An 18,563-nucleotide genomic window follows, 5' to 3' on the forward strand; every position below is an offset into this window, starting at 1 on the left:
TGGCCCCACCTTATCATGCGATTTCCTGAGGTCAGATGGCCCAGGATGTGAGTGGGCGTTAAGGTGTCTGGGGAGGGATCTCAAAACTGGATTATAGATGACAGACAGTTGGTGTTATAAACCACCGCCTCTGTTCAAAGATGGTCGCTCACAGTGGACATAGATGGCTTCTTTCACTCCTCTTTCAAACCATCTGTCCTCTCTGTCCAAAATGTGAACATTGGCATCCTCGAAAGAGTGTCCTTTGTCCCTAAGATGCAGATGGACTGCTGAGTCTTGTCCTGTGGAGGTGGCTCTTCTATGGATTCTCCCAATGGGTTTAAATCTGGGACTCCCCACCATTTGACCTTAGAACTGAAGAAGCTTCTTGGATGAGAGGTGAAACGTCTTCAAGCAACTTAAAGAAGTCCAGACGCTTTTCTTTGCAAGCTCCTTTGACTACGATGACCTGGATGACTGAGAACCTTCACAGAAAGAAATTGTGCATGTTATTTACATTTTTAATGAAAATAAAGATTAAAAATAAATAACTAAAAAGCTGTCCTGCTAAGGATACAGGACAACTTCACTGCATTGAGAAGCCAATGGGTGGGGCTTTATACCGTAAAATCTTGCACAACCTCCTTTCCTCAACCAGAAAACTGAAGATATGCTGGAAGACCTGTCCACGGCCTAATAATGACCCAAAAAATAATGCCCAGGTAACAAAGAAGCATATCAGGGTCATGTAGATGCCTAGCCAGACCTCAGTCCTGTAGAAAATCTATGAAGTGAGCTGAAGCTTCGAGTTGCAAAGCAGCAGCCAAGAAACCTAAAGGATTTGGACAATTCTGCAAACCTGGTGACCATCTACAGGAAATGTCTTATCGCTGAGTTTGATAACAGGGGTTTCTCCATCAAGTACTAAGTCATGGTTTGCTTGGGGATTAAATGCACATTTAAATCAATGGCATGCAAATCAATTTAGGTGCTTGTGCAATGTACATTGTGTTTTTTTTCTTCTTTTGATGGTTTTCAGTCTCCAGTTAAAATGAAACATTGAAGACTTTATTTTTGTTGTCAGTGAGCAAACTTACAAATTCAGCAGGGGAATTAAGGAATTATTTTTCCCCCGACTGTACATAAACTAGACATAGACTGTACATGTTATTTTACTAATGGGGAGCCACCCATTAGTAAAATAACATCATTCTTATCAGACACACGTAGTTTGAAAATCCTCCACATACTAACAGTCTAAATGGCAGCCTGGACAGTACCTGAAATTGGAAATCCATCCCACATTTAGGGACTCACTTAGCTACTTGCAATTACTGTGCACAGGACTATTGGGATGAACCACAGTTCACTGAGCTGAGGATAGTAGAGACCCAGACTGCTGGAGGGTTGTATCGAAACATTTCATTTAAAATTAAAACACTAAGCAGCACAGAGCAGTTTACTTTGCTGAGGTATTGAGTATGACAGATGGGCATAGACTTTCTCAAAACTGATTGGTCAAAAACATCTGCCAAAGAAGACGGGATAACTCAGTGTTGCATGTTATTTGTCATTGAGAGATCTGAACTGTCATTTGAAGTGAAAATGGTCTTCCTTGTGGAGTTAGCATTCTAGCTAAATCTGGTCCCTGTTGTAATACACACACACACACACACACACACACGCACACAGACTAATTTTCATATCTTAGTGAGAACATCTAATTGACATAATGCTTTCCCTAGACACTTACCCTAACCATCAAAAACGAATGCCCTCAGCCTAAACCTAACCTAATTGTAACCCTGACACTAAAACCACATTTGGAGCCTCAAAAATTCCTTCAAACTCGTGGGAATGAGCATTTTGTCCCTCTAAGTGACTGTTGGTCCCCACAAGTATAGTGGCATGCCAATTTTCTGTCCTCACAAAGATACCTAAACATGTACACACACACACACACACACACACACACACATACTGGTAAAGGTGAATTGGAAGGACAATTTTTTCAAACAAGATTTTTGCAACACTAAACGGACCCCCCTTTCCGCTTGTGCTAGATAGATGAAGTGCATCTTGAAAAATCCCATTTGAGTTGTACAACACAAATCTCACTTCAAAATTGTGAAAAACACACCAGAACTCAAAATATAAGAACCTGACAACATGGTGTAATAAGAGGACAACACTAATTAGGTAACTTGGCTCCTCCCCCTGACATGAACAGTAATTGTCAGGGCTAACTTTATTAACAGGACAAAGGCCATACACATACACAAACATGTATTTTGTGTGTATTAAAAGGGCAACAGGTGAATAAAAGGAACAAATTGAGTGCATTTTACAAAAACAGGATTGTTTTGTTAACAGAAATGAAAATAACTGGCAATATAAAATTATATGTCCTCTTAGATCAGATGCACTAAAACAGTGTCAACAAAATGAATTTACCAATCTTCTAATAGTAAAATTCTAAAATAAATAAATGAGAAACCAAAACATACAAAATATCTTTTGTAACTCCTCCAAGAAGTACTTTGGAGTTATGTAGACTCCTCTACATAGGATTTTCTTTTTTCTTCAACGACACGCCCCGATTCCTCACAAAATCTCTGATGTTTTGAATAGAACGACCAGCCAGAGCAGGATCTTCTGCAGTTTTGCATTGCTGGCATTCGATAATAGTGGCCAGTTTTCCTTTTTTGATATGTTCGCCAAAATACTTCATTATCGCAGCAACCTCCGTGGGAGACCAAGGATGCTTTTTGACCCTCCTTGCATTTTCCAGAGAAGCTAGAAGCAGAAAAAAATAAATGTAAACAAACTACTTTTTAAACAATTTTTAAATTAAAGGGGACGTATTATGCTCAATTGTGTGAGTTGACATGGTTGTAGGATGCAAAAATATAATGGCGATAATCGGCTTCCTTCAAATAAGCCGAAGAATTGAGTTCTGCACACACTAGTTTTACAGCCCTGCTAAGAACAGTTAGTGTTTAGTCTACACAGCCCAAAGACGGCCTTTGCATTGTCCACGAGGACAGGTGCTGAGGCTGTGATTATGCTGGATTGTGCAAAATACACTACCTGGGACCTAAAAGAGCTCCTTTTTTAGTTGTTGAAAACCTACACTTAAGGAGTCGGGAGGCAATTCATAACCAAATATACATACAAAAGCAACAAAAAAAAAAAAGTGGGTTTTGCATAATATGTCCCCTTTAAGGTGAATTTGTTGTAACAGTGTTTCTTTGGTATAAATCCTGTAATGCTGACTGTTTAAATACTTATTACAATGGATGAATACATTTATTTAAATGTAAAATTCTGAAAGGTAGCCCACATTAAGTCAGAATTCCAATAAATAGCTATGGCAAATCACTATGGATGGAGAGCATTTTATTCCACACACCGTTATACAACAAAAAACATGTATAGCATGATATTGTAATAATTTGAAATGTATAACATATACTCAAACATTTCATATATAACTGTCTGACTCAAATGTTTATTTAAAAACAAGGGTGGACCCTGCCTGACCATGAGGTGGGCCTTCAGGTTTTTTCAGTGAACATAATTTTCTTCAAGACGTTCAGGTTACAGCCCACAATTAGCCAAACCAGCCCAAATTTTCCAATATTATCCAGATTCTGCCTATGGGAATAAGATGATGTTCAGAGTATGGAGATAATGTAGAAGCCCAATGGTTGAGGAATCCTCAAAATTAAAAACCCAAATCATAATATGTTCTCATTGCTTTGTTTATTAATTGTTTTGGTGCATTGCTGTTTTGAAAATGATAAGTATTTAAATGTATTACAGATTAAAACAGGCATAGGGAAAGTAATTTAAACATTTATCCCATTACTTAATACAAGGTATTGTTCCACATTGAATGTGATTTATGTTTTACCTTACCAAGTAGGTTAATATAATTGTCTAACCAAGTTGTAGAATTATGGTACGGTCCCTGGCAGAAAGATGAGCATAGTCACCATACTGGCTTGGGTGGTGTGGATAACTGGGTTCAAAAATGCATGAAGTTTACATTTGTGCTTAAGTGACTTTTGTATGCATGTCACCATTTACCAGATTGTTTATTTGTTTTCTTCTTACTGCTTGGCTTCATCTCCTTGTTTAGTATTCTGTTGGGTTCAATGACCTTACCCGCTCCATTTTTACTTTGTGCTGAAAAACAAAACAAAACAGTAAGCATATATTTGTTGTATTAAATCTCTTATAATGTAATGTCAAATGCTCCTGAATGTGGTCAAGCAACTAATGGACCTTGAAATCTTGAATATGGTTTCTAAGATAAATCCAGAGTCGCAACTATGACTTTTAGTTTAAGGTGACACATGTGAATGTGGAATATGGCTAGAGCTATTACAGCTGATATTAAAAGATACAAGGCTGAATTTTTCTCCAAACAAGACTCCGGTGTAGTGATGGGATTTCCGGCTCTTTTTAGAGATCCGGCTCTCTCGGCTCGGCTCACTAAAAAGAGCCGGCTCTTTCGGCTCCCGAACCGGCTCTTCAGGTTATTTTGTTGCTTTCATTCATTTATTATTAACAACAATATAAAATTATGCACAAAATGAATTACTAATGTTTAAAAATGTGTTTTCTATGTATATATGTTCATTATATAAATCTGCTTTTATTTATTCACTCCACATAAAATTTAAAAAATAAATTATAAAATACAAAAACCTACCATTTACAATTTAACTTTTAAAATTTAAACTTTAAATTTAAAAATACCAAGTGCCCAGTGCTCAGCTCAGTGGGTAGACACACTGGCAGCTTCACTTATATCACACTTAATTCACTGTGTTTTATCTTCCCATCGCACTGATGAGTGGACAGTTTTCAGGTGCCCGTGCACCGGCTCTATATGATATCCTTTTCTTGCAGACTCTACACTCTGCCTATGTATTGTCAGTAAAATTTAAATGGTTCTAGATTTTGCTTCTTTTCTTGGTGTCACTCATTTTCTTTACTCCACCTTTCTAATGTGACGACATTGTCTCTTGTTGTTGCTCCCGGCTCTCTTTCTCTCTCTCTCTCTCCCTGCTGCTCTTTTCGTGTGCTACTGCTGTTGCGAGTGTAACTACCGCCCCTAGCTCCTCCCTCTGCTCAGAGGCGGGAGGGGTGCAAACGCAAGGCTCTGTTTGCGCCCCTCCCGTCTCTACTCAGCGCAAACACAAGGCTGATGTGCAGCGAAAAAAGTGAGAGAGAGGGCAAGAGAAAGTAAAAAAAAAAAAATCCACGGCTCCCAATAAGGAGCCGGCTCGCATCGTTCACTTCAAAGAACCAGCTCTAAGAGCCATTTCGTTCGCGAACGACCCATCACTACTCCGGTGACTGGTCAACTTTCCACTCACCACTGATTTACTGTAGAAAGAGGATGAGAGCGTAGAGGGAATACTTCAGAAGCGCAAACCAGGTAAATAAAGAGTAGTAGATCAGCCCTCCACACACCAACTATTTTCATCTCTCTTGATTAATCTCATCTCCTTCTGTCTCCTGCAGGGCAGCTTCCTTTCTAACATCCTTCAACAAACCTTCCTCACTGTCCCTTGTTTGCACATGCCCAACACAACCTCAACCTGGCCAATGTAGAACAATGTAGACATTTTTTCCAACATGTGCAGTCCCAATGATATTGTTCTTCCTAATCCTATCCATTCTCTCCACCCTCAAAAAGAATCCCAGCATCTTTGCTTTCCCCAAACTCACCTCCAAGAACTGCAATCTATTAAGAACTCTGCTGCCCCCTTACTCTACTGCACTCACTCTAGAGACTATATCACCACATCCTAAAAAGAACATTACTGGCTGCACACTGACTATAGTATTGAGTGCAAACTCCTAATCAACTTTTAAGCCTTCAACAACCTCGCCCCCGCCACCCTGAGGGATTGTCTTTACTGTCACTCTCCCACAACACTGCTAACACTAACCTCCTTACCCCCATCATCAAAATCATAAATCTGAGGGTACAATCCTTTGCCACTGCTAATTGCACCCTCTGGAACTTCCTCTGCTCATTAGATTCTCTCTAGAACTTTAAATCACAGCTCAAAATCACCTGTTCAAACTAGCATTTCCTACCTGACCATCCTCCAAAACTGACCTTTCTATTCTGTTGAGCTGGTCTTTAGAAAGATCCTTGACTTTCTTTAAATTACCATTTGGACAAAGGTAACAATCACTGGAAAAATGATAGTAATGAATTATCTTTTTTTTTTTTACATAAAGATAGCAAAGATAGCAAAAGTGTCTAGGAAGTAGTTACAAAGGTAAAAGCTTCAATAAATGATGACAAACACATACCTGGAGGTTCCTTGACAACTTTCTTCATCATTCTAGTATCTATAGAATCTGTAATAAAGTCTATTAGTCATGTGATTTCATAAATTGAACAAAGTTGAGACTAATCACATTGTACTTACCAATCTGTGGATATACAAGATTTCCTTCATTGACCTCACGCTCCGCTCCGACCTCCTCACGCTCCGCTCCGACCTCCTCACGCTCCGCTCCGACCTCCTCACGCTCCGCTCCGACCTCCTCACGCTCCGCTCCGACCTCCTCACGCTCCGCTCCGACCTCCTCACGCTCCGCTCCGACCTCCTCACGCTCCGCTCCGACCTCCTCACGCTCCGCTCCGACCTCCTCACGCTCCGCTCCGACCTCCTCACGCTCCGCTCCGACCTCCTCACGCTCCGCTCCGACCTCCTCACGCTCCGCTCCGACCTCACTTTCTTCACTTGAATCTGTCAACTGTAGGTTATCTAACAAAATAAAAGATTGTCTTAATGAATTATAAGGTTATAGTGCAGGAAACGTGTATAATTCTTAACCTTAACACCACTTTACCTTCGATTTCAATCTCTTCAAGTGTTTTGCCTTGAAGGCTTTTGAGAGACCCTTTCTCCATGGCAATCAGTAGTTTGGATATTTTGGCAAGCTGGGTAGTAGCCTCTGGAAGTCTATAATATTCGCGATGAACACGAATATCATGACCTAGGAAGTTGGCAACTTGGTCTAACTCGTGATTCTTGAGGTTTAAGATCTGAGACAAAGTTGCGACATGTTTGCGCAACTGCGTTGAACGTAGGTGTTCAGGGTTTTCAGCCCCACATTCAGTCGCATAAATCCTCAAACAGTCCTGTCCTCTGTAGGGAGTCAGACAATGAGGTCTGGCAAACAGGAATATGTTTTCTGCCAGAACACCACAGTCTTGTCTTTTCTCTGTCAGCCGTGTTATGGCATTCACCATGTCTGGTGAAAGTAGCACTGCAACCTTGCGTCCTCGTTTACCCCTCAATTCTACACGACTGAAGTGTTGACAAAGGTAAAGTTCAAATTTTGTCAGTCCAATTGCAACATCCTTGTGCAGGGTACTAGTGTCTCTCTCCTGGAAGCCATTCAGTGTCATCTTTGAAATTTCTCCCCCTCTTCTCCTGTTAAATAGTATTACATTTGCCATGGTAGCTTTACAAAGTTCACTGTATGATTTTGGTGAACTATGCTCTTCCAAGTCCTTCACTGCTTGTTCTGTAGTCTTCTCCAGATGTCTATGAAGACGCTGAACATCTTCTGTGAAAGGAAGTGTGGAAGGCTTGTTGAAGTGCCGCTCGTTTAGTGTGGTTAATGCAGTATGGGAGATGAGTTCTGACCACTTTGTAGCATAAAGGGTTTTGAAACTCTGGGTTGACTTTATCAGTGCACTGTCTTCTGCCATCAGTGCTCTGCAATGTATAATATCACAGACTTTCTGCAGTGAGTGTCCCAACTTTAAAGCAAGGCTTGGAGTCGAGTAGCAGTTCTTTTCTTCATCATACCCACACACCTTCTTAACAGCTTTGATAACCACATTGAAATTTGCAGGTCTTACAGCATCCTCAAAAGTGTGTATTGAGCATTCTTTCCGAAGTGTGAGCAGAAGTCTTCCACATTCTCGGAGTGTCTGGCGAATGTAGTCAAATTTGGTGGGATCTTTCCCATGTTTGTTAAAGAATGATTGAGCAAGCTGAAGAATAGAGAAGTCACTTCGCACAGTAGAAGTTATTTCATCATCTTTCATGACAGCTAATATCTTCCAAACACCGGGGGAAACTTGCTGACACAGAGCTGACTCACTCATACAGGCCAGGGACAAGACCTTTTTTCGTCCCCCCTCTGAATTGGCCTCCACTGGTTTTGAAGAACATTTACGAACATGTCTCCAAAGATCTCTTTTAAGATATAATGCCTCGCAATAAATGCAGTGAATATAGTCTTTTCCTTTGTAGGGTTTTTTTGATGTGCGTCTGGTTTTTAATGATCCAATCCCACTTGCGATGACCTCCGAGTTATGTCTGTGGTTTCCTTTGTTTCGCAGCTTAGAAAGCTTTTTCAAATGGTCTTTGGACTTCTTGGGAAGACTTAAAACTCGAGCAACATCTGCATGTGATTTCTCATGAGTTTTTAAATGACGTGTAAACTTTGTCTGTAGTTTTCCACAAATGTAGCAGTATGTTTTGTTTCTTAGTGAGGAGGATGTTTTTAAGGAATCTTCAGCCGTAGTATTAGAGTCATCAACAATGCCTTCAGCATCAGACTTTTCTGCTGTGGCAATAACCCCTGATACGTCGAGCTGTCTTGTGCCAATTCCATCTTCAGATATTGATTCGGCATCTTCTGAAATTCTTTGTCCTACTCTCTCTAAAAAACTTTCTAGGCGAGGTCTTTTCGTTTTGCAAGCAGATTGACTGCTGGAGATCTCAGAGTTCTGTACTTGTTTGCAACTTATATTTAAAGGCTCTGATTTGTTGTCCCATGAGCTGTCTGAGTCAGCTATAGAATCTGGCACATATTCCTCTTCTGATGAAGCCCCCTCACTTGAACTATCTTCACTAAAGACCTAATAACAATCAAAAACACAAAGTAAGACTTTGTTTACCTTACATATTTTACTGAGAAGAATTCTGCAAAAACACTTACCTCTGGAAGAGGTTCAGTGAGGTTCACCTTGTGGCTAACATAACATCTTTTGTGCCAGGACTGGTAGCAAACTAGACAGAGAAAAATTAAGTTAATAAAAAAGGTAGTTAAAGCCGCTTTCCCCAATTTAAAAAAAAAACAGGCTAGATGGAAGCATAAACACAGTCAAGAAGGCTCCCCCCTCCCATTGGATATTATCCATAGGCCACACCCCCTGGTGTGCTTTGCTGCTAAACAGGCCAGTGCATAGTGTGGTGGAGCCATGTTAATGTAGAATTTAAGGAGTCAGGAAAGACTGTTCTATCGTTTTTCTGGACTGAGCCATGTTATTGGCTGATGGTTTTAGACAAATGCAACAGAACCACTTCATTTTTTTTTCTTTAATCTCCAAACAACATTTATAGCTATGCTTTGTTAAAATGTTGTTATGAACATGAAAAAAAAATATGTTAAGCTAACTTGTTTTTGCAAATTGGGTATAGCAGCTTTAATAATGACATGGTAAGTAAATATGTAAAAAGTGCAGATGTAAAAGGTTCATTATGAACATATATCATATTTACTTATGGATTAGTTTTTATAGTGTTCCTTATGGATCATATTTAAGATATTCTAATGTACCCAACCTTCCATAATTAAATAATTACCTTCACATCTCACACCACTCCATTTCAGAGGCGAAAAAGGTCCTCCACATGCAAAACATTTTTCTAAACTTGACATTTCGTCAGGGACTAGATCATGATCGCAGTCCTGTTTGGTAAAAAAAAAACAAAAAAAAAAAAACAGTGTAATCAAAAACAAAATTCATACTTTTGTGATGTAAAATATCACAACCAAATAGTTGTTTTGGTTCCTCTTTAAAAAGGAGTTAAGGACGGAAGAAAAAAAAAAAAAAACAAGTTCAAGTGTTACTAAAACTATTAAATCAATTTTTGTAACTTTTGCAATGCAAAATTTAAAGGGAAAAATACCTGCTGTATATAGATCAATTTTCAAAACAATTTGTTCTTCTAGGTTTTATATTATGGTATATATTACAAAACCACAATGAAAAGAAAATTCATTGTGGACCCACAACACCCAAAAAAGATTAGACTTACAATTTGTTCTTTCTGAAATGAGAAGATGTGTCCAAAGTTTTGACTGGGAGTGTAAAAAAGTATAATTAAATCATGAAGTCATGAATCCATCAAGACATAACGGATGGCCTTTACACAACAATGTTACATAAATGTGCTTAGCATTAACAGGAAAGAGTTTAGCGATTGTTTCGGTTGTATTTACATGCTCCTTCCTATAGTAAGCTTCATTCTTGCTCCTTGATCAGCTGAAATTCAAATATGCGATCTAACTACATCAGAGTTCATTTCAACCAAGCCGAGAACTACGTCTTTATGCAAACCAGATTTAGGGTTGGGGTTTCATACTTCTTGTTTCAAATCTCAGTCCTCCTAATGCGTGCATCTTACTTGGTCAAGATAACCAAGGACCCACATACCTCAATACTGCCTAATAACTAGCACCTCAGTCTACAACTAAAACAATCTGACACTGAAACTCCAATTTACCTTTGTTGCGTCGTTAGGAGAGGAACTGGCTGCATTCTCATCCACAGCCTGAGATGCCACCATGTTGGATTTCTAAGGAAGAAGCATGAATAATGAATGGCAGTCTTTGGGTCTAGCCAAGATGAATACAGTCCTCCTAATGTCTGGACCTGTCCAGTTGAGTAATACACAGGACCCGTGTGTGTATGCACAATTGCCAGAGTAACTCTCATTGATCTGAATTCATTTCTAAACTCAGTCCTCCTAATGTCTGGACCTGTCCAGTTGAGTAATACACAGGACCCGTGTGTGTGGGCGCACTTGTAGGTAGAACTCAGTTGTTTATACTTCCTGTTTCAAATCTCAGTCCTCCTAATGCATGCATCTTACTTGGTCAAGATAACCAAGGACCCACATACCTCAATACTGCCTAATAACTAGCACCTCAGTCTACAACTAAAACAATCTGACACTGAAACTCCAATTTACCTTTGTTGCGTCGTTAGGAGAGGAACTGGCTGCATTCTCATCCACAGCCTGAGATGGCACCATGTTGGATTTCTAAGGAAGAAGCGTGAATAATGAATGGCAGTCTTTGGGTCTAGCCAAGATGAATACAGTCCTCCTAATGTCTGGACCTGTCCAGTTGAGTAATACACAGGACCCGTGTGTGTATGCACAATTGCCAGAGTAACTCTCATTGATCTGAATTCATTTCTAAACTCAGTCCTCCTAATGTCTGGACCTGTCCAGTTGAGTAATACACAGGACCCGTGTGTGTGGGCGCACTTGTAGGTAGAACTCAGTTGTTTATACTTCCTGTTTCAAATCTCAGTCCTCCTAATGCGTGCATCTTACTTGGTCAAGATAACCAAGGACCCACATACCTCAATACTGCCTAATAACTAGCACCTCAGTCTACAACTAAAACAATCTGACACTGAAACTCCAATTTACCTTTGTTGCGTCGTTAGGAGAGGAACTGGCTGCATTCTCATCCACAGCCTGAGATGGCACCATGTTGGATTTCTAAGGAAGAAGCGTGAATAATGAATGGCAGTCTTTGGGTCTAGCCAAGATGAATACAGTCCTCCTAATGTCTGGATCTGTCCAGTTGAGTAATACACAGGACCCGTGTGTGTGGGCGCACTTGTAGGTAGAACTCAGTTGTTTATACTTCCTGTTTCAAATCTCAGTCCTCCTAATGCGTGCATCTTACTTGGTCAAGATAACCAAGGACCCACATACCTCAATACTGCCTAATAACTAGCACCTCAGTCTACAACTAAAACAATCTGACACTGAAACTCCAATTTACCTTTGTTGCGTCGTTAGGAGAGGAACTGGCTGCATTCTCATCCACAGCCTGAGATGGCACCATGTTGGATTTCTAAGGAAGAAGCGTGAATAATGAATGGCAGTCTTTGGGTCTAGCCAAGATGAATACAGTCCTCCTAATGTCTGGATCTGTCCAGTTGAGTAATACACAGGACCCGTGTGTGTGGGCGCACTTGTAGGTAGAACTCAGTTGTTTATACTTCCTGTTTCAAATCTCAGTCCTCCTAATGCGTGCATCTTACTTGGTCAAGATAACCAAGGACCCACATACCTCAATACTGCCTAATAACTAGCACCTCAGTCTACAACTAAAACAATCTGACACTGAAACTCCAATTTACCTTTGTTGCGTCGTTAGGAGAGGAACTGGCTGCATTCTCATCCACAGCCTGAGATGCCACCATGTTGGATTTCTAAGGAAGAAGCATGTATAATGAATGGCAGTCTTTGGGTCTAGCCAAGATGAATACAGTCCTCCTAATGTCTGGACCTGTCCAGTTGAGTAATACACAGGACCCGTGTGTGTATGCACAATTGCCAGAGTAACTCTCATTGATCTGAATTCATTTCTAAACTCAGTCCTCCTAATGTCTGGACCTGTCCAGTTGAGTAATACACAGGACCCGTGTGTGTGGGCGCACTTGTAGGTAGAACTCAGTTGTTTATACTTCCTGTTTCAAATCTCAGTCCTCCTAATGCGTGCATCTTACTTGGTCAAGATAACCAAGGACCCACATACCTCAATACTGCCTAATAACTAGCACCTCAGTCTACAACTAAAACAATCTGACACTGAAACTCCAATTTACCTTTGTTGCGTCGTTAGGAGAGGAACTGGCTGCATTCTCATCCACAGCCTGAGATGCCACCATGTTGGATTTCTAAGGAAGAAGCGTGAATAATGAATGGCAGTCTTTGGGTCTAGCCAAGATGAATACAGTCCTCCTAATGTCTGGACCTGTCCAGTTGAGTAATACACAGGACCCGTGTGTGTATGCACAATTGCCAGAGTAACTCTCATTGATCTGAATTCATTTCTAAACTCAGTCCTCCTAATGTCTGGACCTGTCCAGTTGAGTAATACACAGGACCCGTGTGTGTGGGCGCACTTGTAGGTAGAACTCAGTTGTTTATACTTCCTGTTTCAAATCTCAGTCCTCCTAATGCGTGCATCTTACTTGGTCAAGATAACCAAGGACCCACATACCTCAATACTGCCTAATAACTAGCACCTCAGTCTACAACTAAAACAATCTGACACTGAAACTCCAATTTACCTTTGTTGCGTCGTTAGGAGAGGAACTGGCTGCATTCTCATCCACAGCCTGAGATGGCACCATGTTGGATTTCTAAGGAAGAAGCGTGAATAATGAATGGCAGTCTTTGGGTCTAGCCAAGATGAATACAGTCCTCCTAATGTCTGGACCTGTCCAGTTGAGTAATACACAGGACCCGTGTGTGTGGGCGCACTTGTAGGTAGAACTCAGTTGTTTATACTTCCTGTTTCAAATCTCAGTCCTCCTAATGCGTGCATCTTACTTGGTCAAGATAACCAAGGACCCACATACCTCAATACTGCCTAATAACTAGCACCTCAGTCTACAACTAAAACAATCTGACACTGAAACTCCAATTTACCTTTGTTGTGTCGTTAGGAGAGGAACTGGCTGCATTCTCATCCACAGCCTGAGATGGCACCATGTTGGATTTCTAAGGAAGAAGCATGAATAATGAATGGCAGTCTTTGGGTCTAGCCAAGATGAATACAGTCCTCCTAATGTCTGGACCTGTCCAGTTGAGTAATACACAGGACCCGTGTGTGTATGCACAATTGCCAGAGTAACTCTCATTGATCTGAATTCATTTCGAAACTCGGTCCTCCTAATGTCTGGACCTGTCCAGTTGAGTAATACACAGGACCCGTGTGTGTGGGCGCACTTGTAGGTAGAACTCAGTTGTTTATACTTCCTGTTTCAAATCCCAGTCCTCCTAATGCGTGCATCTTACTTGGTCAAGATAACCAAGGACCCACATACCTCAATACTGCCTAATAACTAGCACCTCAGTCTACAACTAAAACAATCTGACACTGAAACTCCAATTTACCTTTGTTGCGTCGTTAGGAGAGGAACTGGCTGCAATCTCATCCACAGCCTGAGGTGCCACCATGTTGGATTTCTAAGGAAGAAGCATGAATAATGAATGGCAGTCTTTGGGTCTAGCCAAGATGAATACAGTCCTCCTAATGTCTGGACCTGTCCAGTTGAGTATTACACAGGACCCGTGTGTGTATGCATACTTTTCAGTATAGCCTTTATTCATTTAATACTATTTATACTTATACTGTACTATTTACATTATACCTTGCTTCTCCATGGCCAGTTGGAATCACCATAGTTATAGGTGATTTCTTCTCCTGGACCAATATCTTTGATTGCAAACAAACAGAGATGGGGCCTTCCATCCACTCTGGTAACTGTCATTTTACTGTTTGGATTCACATTATCGTCATTTACAAGTCTGCCAAGTGAGCCGTCCTCTCTGGTAGCATCAACACTAAAACAAAAAGTATACAATAACAATTACACTCTGTAAAGAAAGTCATTAAGTATATTAGGTTGTAGAACGTCTGAATAACATTTTAATATTCAATTCAAAATATTATTTGAATATTATAATTTGTAAACCTCATGTATTTTATCCTTTATCAAAGCAGTTACATACCATAACTGTTTTCCATTGAACTTGAAATCAAATATGAAAACCTTGAGTGCATCATGGTAAAGTTTCATTCGGTTTTCTTGTTCCTCTTTAGTTATGATTTGTCCTCTGTACTCAAAAAGAAAATCTCCCTTTTGAAATGACCGACAGCTGAACACACCGCGACCTAAAGACACACATCAAAAACAAATTGGGCAATAAACTATAAACCATTTAATTAAAATCCTTCTTGTTTTTAAATATGTTTTTTATTTGATTATATTGTATTATTTATTTTGGAACATGTAACATGTTCATAATTCCTTGGGGAAAGACAAGGTAAAAATAGAAATATAATAATAATAATAAAACAAGTATAATTATATTCGTGATTATTAATTTTCTCATGCATGGTATGCTACAAAAAAACTACAAAAAACATAAAAATTTCTATTTTGAGAAGCTGACTGCATTCTTTGGAATCAACTCACCTTTAAATGAATCAATATACCTCACATCAAATCCTGCCTTGTCTTCACCTAAGGAGCAGTAATACCTAGCATCTTGTATGGGATTTATTTTAGCTCTCCGTGGCCTTGTTGCCGCCATCCCCTGCAAAGATCAGGTATTAATGACTTTAGAAATAACACATTATACTACAAAATGTATGTAGACATAGAAATAAACAGATCGAAAAATCTATTTATGTTGGGGAGAGCTCCCCTAAAGGTTCCAAATATCTGTGTTTCCCAAAAGTTCCTCCTATCTTGTATCACTGTGTGTCAGAGGCTGCATGCCCTACCTGTGGAAGTTCTGTTTCGTATATTTTATTTGGTCTAAGGTTACTGCAAATCTTAATGAGTTAATTTTCATATCCACATTTCCTTAACCTTTTATATTTCTTAAAGTTATAAATTAAAATAATGATTTAGTATGGTTGAACAATAAGCATATTTGTCCTACAGTTTTTGTTTCATTTGTAAAATATTTTCTGAAAACAGATCTCACTAGTTTTAAAACCACAAGTTTTGTGATGCTAAAACCAAAATTAATCAAACCAACAGCAACAGAATGTCAAACTTTTGCTACTAGCATGCTGGCTAGCTAAACTGTCAAAAATTAGATGCTTTGGTGTATCCGAACGTAATATAATAACCTATATTACTTTGCTTTATTGGATGAATATATTTATATAAACATCATGTGTAAGGGAATTTGTATGGTTCTCACCTGATCTTCCACGAAAGCAGTAAGATAAAAGCTGTCTCATTAAATCCTCATGTCGTGCACCTGAACTCTTTAGTGTCCTCTTCTTCTTCTTCTGCTCTTTAAATGTTCATGGTGGTTGGCAACCAGCGTAGATGTACATTAGCGCCCCCATAGTGCTGAGGAGTGGATATCATTGGCCAAGAACAGTGGATTAACACTGGGATTCTTGCAAATAGAATGCTATGATGTAATAGAGTTAAATTGCTCTAGTGCATTCTGACATAACTCACTTGGAATATGTAGACTTAATAATACTGTATAAAATGTAATTTTTCCAAAAGACTGATATTTATGCTTCTAAATTTTTAAAGAATGAAACAAAAGTAGTAAATGGGGATGATGAGTTTTAGTAACAACTTCAAAGTTATTTGGCTAAAAGAGTTTTAAAATTCAAATAATTAACTTGGACCAAAAAGGCATATTATTGCTACAATGAGATTGGTGAATAAAAATAGATTAGACCACAGATATTTAAGTATTGCAGCAATACAATTAATTTTCATGACCTTAAGTGTTTTTGTGATGCTTTCTTTTTCTTTTTAAATAGTAAAAACTCATGACATAATTAGGACAAAGTTTATAATGAAATAGAAAAATCTTTATTATTGTGGCTGGTCTGGGATGCTGCTGCAGGTGAAATGGACTCACCTGCATTGTATCTACAATCTGTTACAGCAACCGTATAATTATTGTAATTGTTGGACAGCGCGAGGGAACGACCGGCTCAGGTGAGCCACAGGCTGGTGCGCTAGCGGGATGGGGGTGCCGCTGGAAGCGTGGGCGGTCCCTGGAACCACCTCGTCACCAGCGCCGCTAGATCTACAGGCGAACGCCCAGGTAGTCACTTCCCCGTGGCTGGGCTGGGGCGCTGATGCTCCAGGCCTATTCCCTCGCTTGCTCATGGAGGGGGGGGGGGGGGGAGGTGGCTCCTCGGTCTTAGTCGGGGGAAGAGGGTATGTGGCGGGGCGTGTTCTGCGATGCCGCTGCATGTGAGATGGACCCACCTGCACGGCATCTATAATCACACCACGCTGGCTTAAAACTTGTGCTCTGCTTGTGGTGTTGTTTGTGGTGATGTGTACGGCAGACACAAACATACCTTCCCACCCTCATACACACAACCACAAACACTCGGCCCTCACCCAACGTGGACACAGACATAAATGGACACTGTACACACAATCACACTCCCCAAACATTCTCTACATCCCAGGTCCAGGTATTCTTGCCCCGGAGGGGGAACTCATACCCAGACCCAGATGTTGCCCTCCTCCCTGAGGTGGAAATCAAGCAGACCGTCCCCGGCTCCGCAGTGGCAGGGGCCGCTGCAACCCAGGCCTCGATCAGATGGCCAATTCCACCTTCAGGCCCCCCCGCCCTGACGGCTGGCAGAGAGTGGGGCTCTGTGAAGACCCCATGCCTCCCTCCGCTCGCTCATATGTAGTGTTGCTGCGTGCTGTTCTAAAGTGCATTTAAAACACGGGAGGAGATGTCATCTGTTCTTTTGATATTCATCAGAACCCTGGCTGCAGCATTTTGGATCAGCTGAAGACTTTTAGTTGCATTATGTGGACTTCCTGATAGTTAAGAGTTATAGTAATGCAGCCTTGAAGTAACAAAGGCATCAACTAGTTTTTCAGCATCACTCCTGGATGGGATGTTTCTAATTTTAGCAATATTACGGAGGTGGAAGGAGGAGACCCTAGAAACCTCTTTCATGTCAGATCTAAATGACATGTCTTTGTCAAAAAATAACACAGAGGTTCTTTGCTTTATTACTGGAGGCTAATTTAATGCCATCCAGATGAAGGGACTGACCAAGTAATTTGTTTTTCTGAGCTTCTGGTCCAAAGACAACTTCTGTCTTGTCGGAATTCAAAAGGAGGAAGTTTGAAGACATCCAGGTTTTTATGTCTTCCAAGCATGCCCGTAATCTTTATAACTGATTAGGTTCATCAGGATTTAGGTGTGCATAGCTATGGAAATTTATCCCATGCTGTCTAATGATTTTACCAATAGGGAACATATATATAGTAAAAAGGATCAGTCCAAGTACAGAACCCTGTGGTGTACGCCACAAGTAACCATAGAGGTTGAAGAGGATTTATCATTTACGTAAACAAACCTTGAGTCTGTTGGACAAGTAAGATTTAAACCAGCCTAGTGCTGTTCCTTTGATCCCTGCAACATTTTCAAACCTTTTCTTTTCCTTGACTACCTTTTAGATACCTCAGAACATGTTTCACTGCTGTCCAATCATCAACAGTTGGCGCATTGAAGTGTTGTGACAGTTTGCTGACAACATAGCTTAAATCAGGTCGCGTACAATAGCTCAGATAAATAAGACATCCTACCGCTTCACGATATCTCCTCACATCTGGTAATGTCTCGAATTTATCAGAATGAGTCCATTTCTGTTCACAGGGTGTTAACCTTGGCTTACAGTTTTGCATGTTAAATCTTTTTAAAATGTTCTCAATATATATTTTCTATGACATTTTGACACATTCTTTTTCTTGAAGAAAATCTATTCCTAGAAAATGGTTAAGTTTCCCCAGATCTTTCATTTGGAATTTAGAAGAGAGCATTTCTTTCACGCCTGAAAGCACATTTTCATTGTTAGCTGCAATGAGTAAATCATCCACCCACACTATGATGATTACTTTTTCACTTTCAGTTTCTTTTGAATACACACAATGATCAGCAATATTTTGTCTAAATCCACAACTG

The 18,563-nt window shown here is 40.1% G+C and overlaps 3 protein-coding genes across 3 annotated transcripts in view; all 3 read right to left on the reverse strand.

The window, feature by feature from the left end:
• Positions 1-18,563, reverse strand: part of usp43a (ubiquitin specific peptidase 43a) — a 144,627-nt gene that overhangs the window by 13,022 nt on the left and 113,042 nt on the right. The window lies entirely within an intron of this gene.
• Positions 1,958-8,376, reverse strand: LOC146668309 (uncharacterized). Its single transcript, XM_085410199.1, has 5 exons — positions 6,868-8,376; positions 6,441-6,782; positions 6,322-6,369; positions 4,072-4,170; positions 1,958-2,775 (listed from the first exon to the last, which is right to left on the reverse strand). The coding sequence occupies exons 1-5, from the start codon at positions 8,135-8,137 to the stop codon at positions 2,540-2,542; spliced, it is 1,995 nt and encodes a 664-aa protein (XP_085266325.1). The 5' UTR covers positions 8,138-8,376; the 3' UTR covers positions 1,958-2,539.
• LOC146668310 (uncharacterized) lies at positions 8,232-16,445 on the reverse strand. Its single transcript, XM_085408345.1, has 17 exons — positions 15,795-16,445; positions 15,056-15,176; positions 14,589-14,751; positions 14,228-14,420; positions 13,971-14,042; positions 13,503-13,574; positions 13,142-13,213; positions 12,674-12,745; positions 12,206-12,277; positions 11,845-11,916; positions 11,484-11,555; positions 11,016-11,087; positions 10,548-10,619; positions 9,624-9,729; positions 8,977-9,047; positions 8,329-8,896; positions 8,232-8,245 (listed from the first exon to the last, which is right to left on the reverse strand). The coding sequence occupies exons 2-17, from the start codon at positions 15,171-15,173 to the stop codon at positions 8,232-8,234; spliced, it is 1,881 nt and encodes a 626-aa protein (XP_085264471.1). The 5' UTR covers positions 15,174-15,176; positions 15,795-16,445.

Source organism: Rhamphochromis longiceps, linkage group LG6 (genome assembly GCF_057381845.1).
Source record: "Rhamphochromis longiceps isolate RC_006_pf linkage group LG6, R_longiceps_female_GT1.1, whole genome shotgun sequence".
Taxonomy (NCBI): Eukaryota; Metazoa; Chordata; class Actinopteri; order Cichliformes; family Cichlidae; genus Rhamphochromis; species Rhamphochromis longiceps.

What these genes read in the sequence shown, in the direction of transcription:
- LOC146668310 (XM_085408345.1), bottom strand. Translation starts at nt 15,173, where the DNA reads ATGGCGGCAACAAGGCCACGGAGAGCTAAAATAAATCCCATACAAGAT. An exon ending in CTCCTAACGACGCAACAAAG is followed by an intron (nt 12,746 to 13,141) that starts GTAAATTGGAGT and finishes CTTCTTCCTTAG; the next exon opens with AAATCCAACATGGTGGCATC. An exon ending in GAGTGGTGTGAGATGTGAAG is followed by an intron (nt 9,048 to 9,623) that starts GTAATTATTTAA and finishes TTCTCTGTCTAG; the next exon opens with TTTGCTACCAGTCCTGGCAC.
- LOC146668309 (XM_085410199.1), bottom strand. Translation starts at nt 8,137, where the DNA reads ATGAGTGAGTCAGCTCTGTGTCAGCAAGTTTCCCCCGGTGTTTGGAAG. An exon ending in TGAAGAGATTGAAATCGAAG is followed by an intron (nt 6,783 to 6,867) that starts GTAAAGTGGTGT and finishes TTATTTTGTTAG; the next exon opens with ATAACCTACAGTTGACAGAT. An exon ending in TCTTGTATATCCACAGATTG is followed by an intron (nt 6,370 to 6,440) that starts GTAAGTACAATG and finishes ACTTTATTACAG; the next exon opens with ATTCTATAGATACTAGAATG.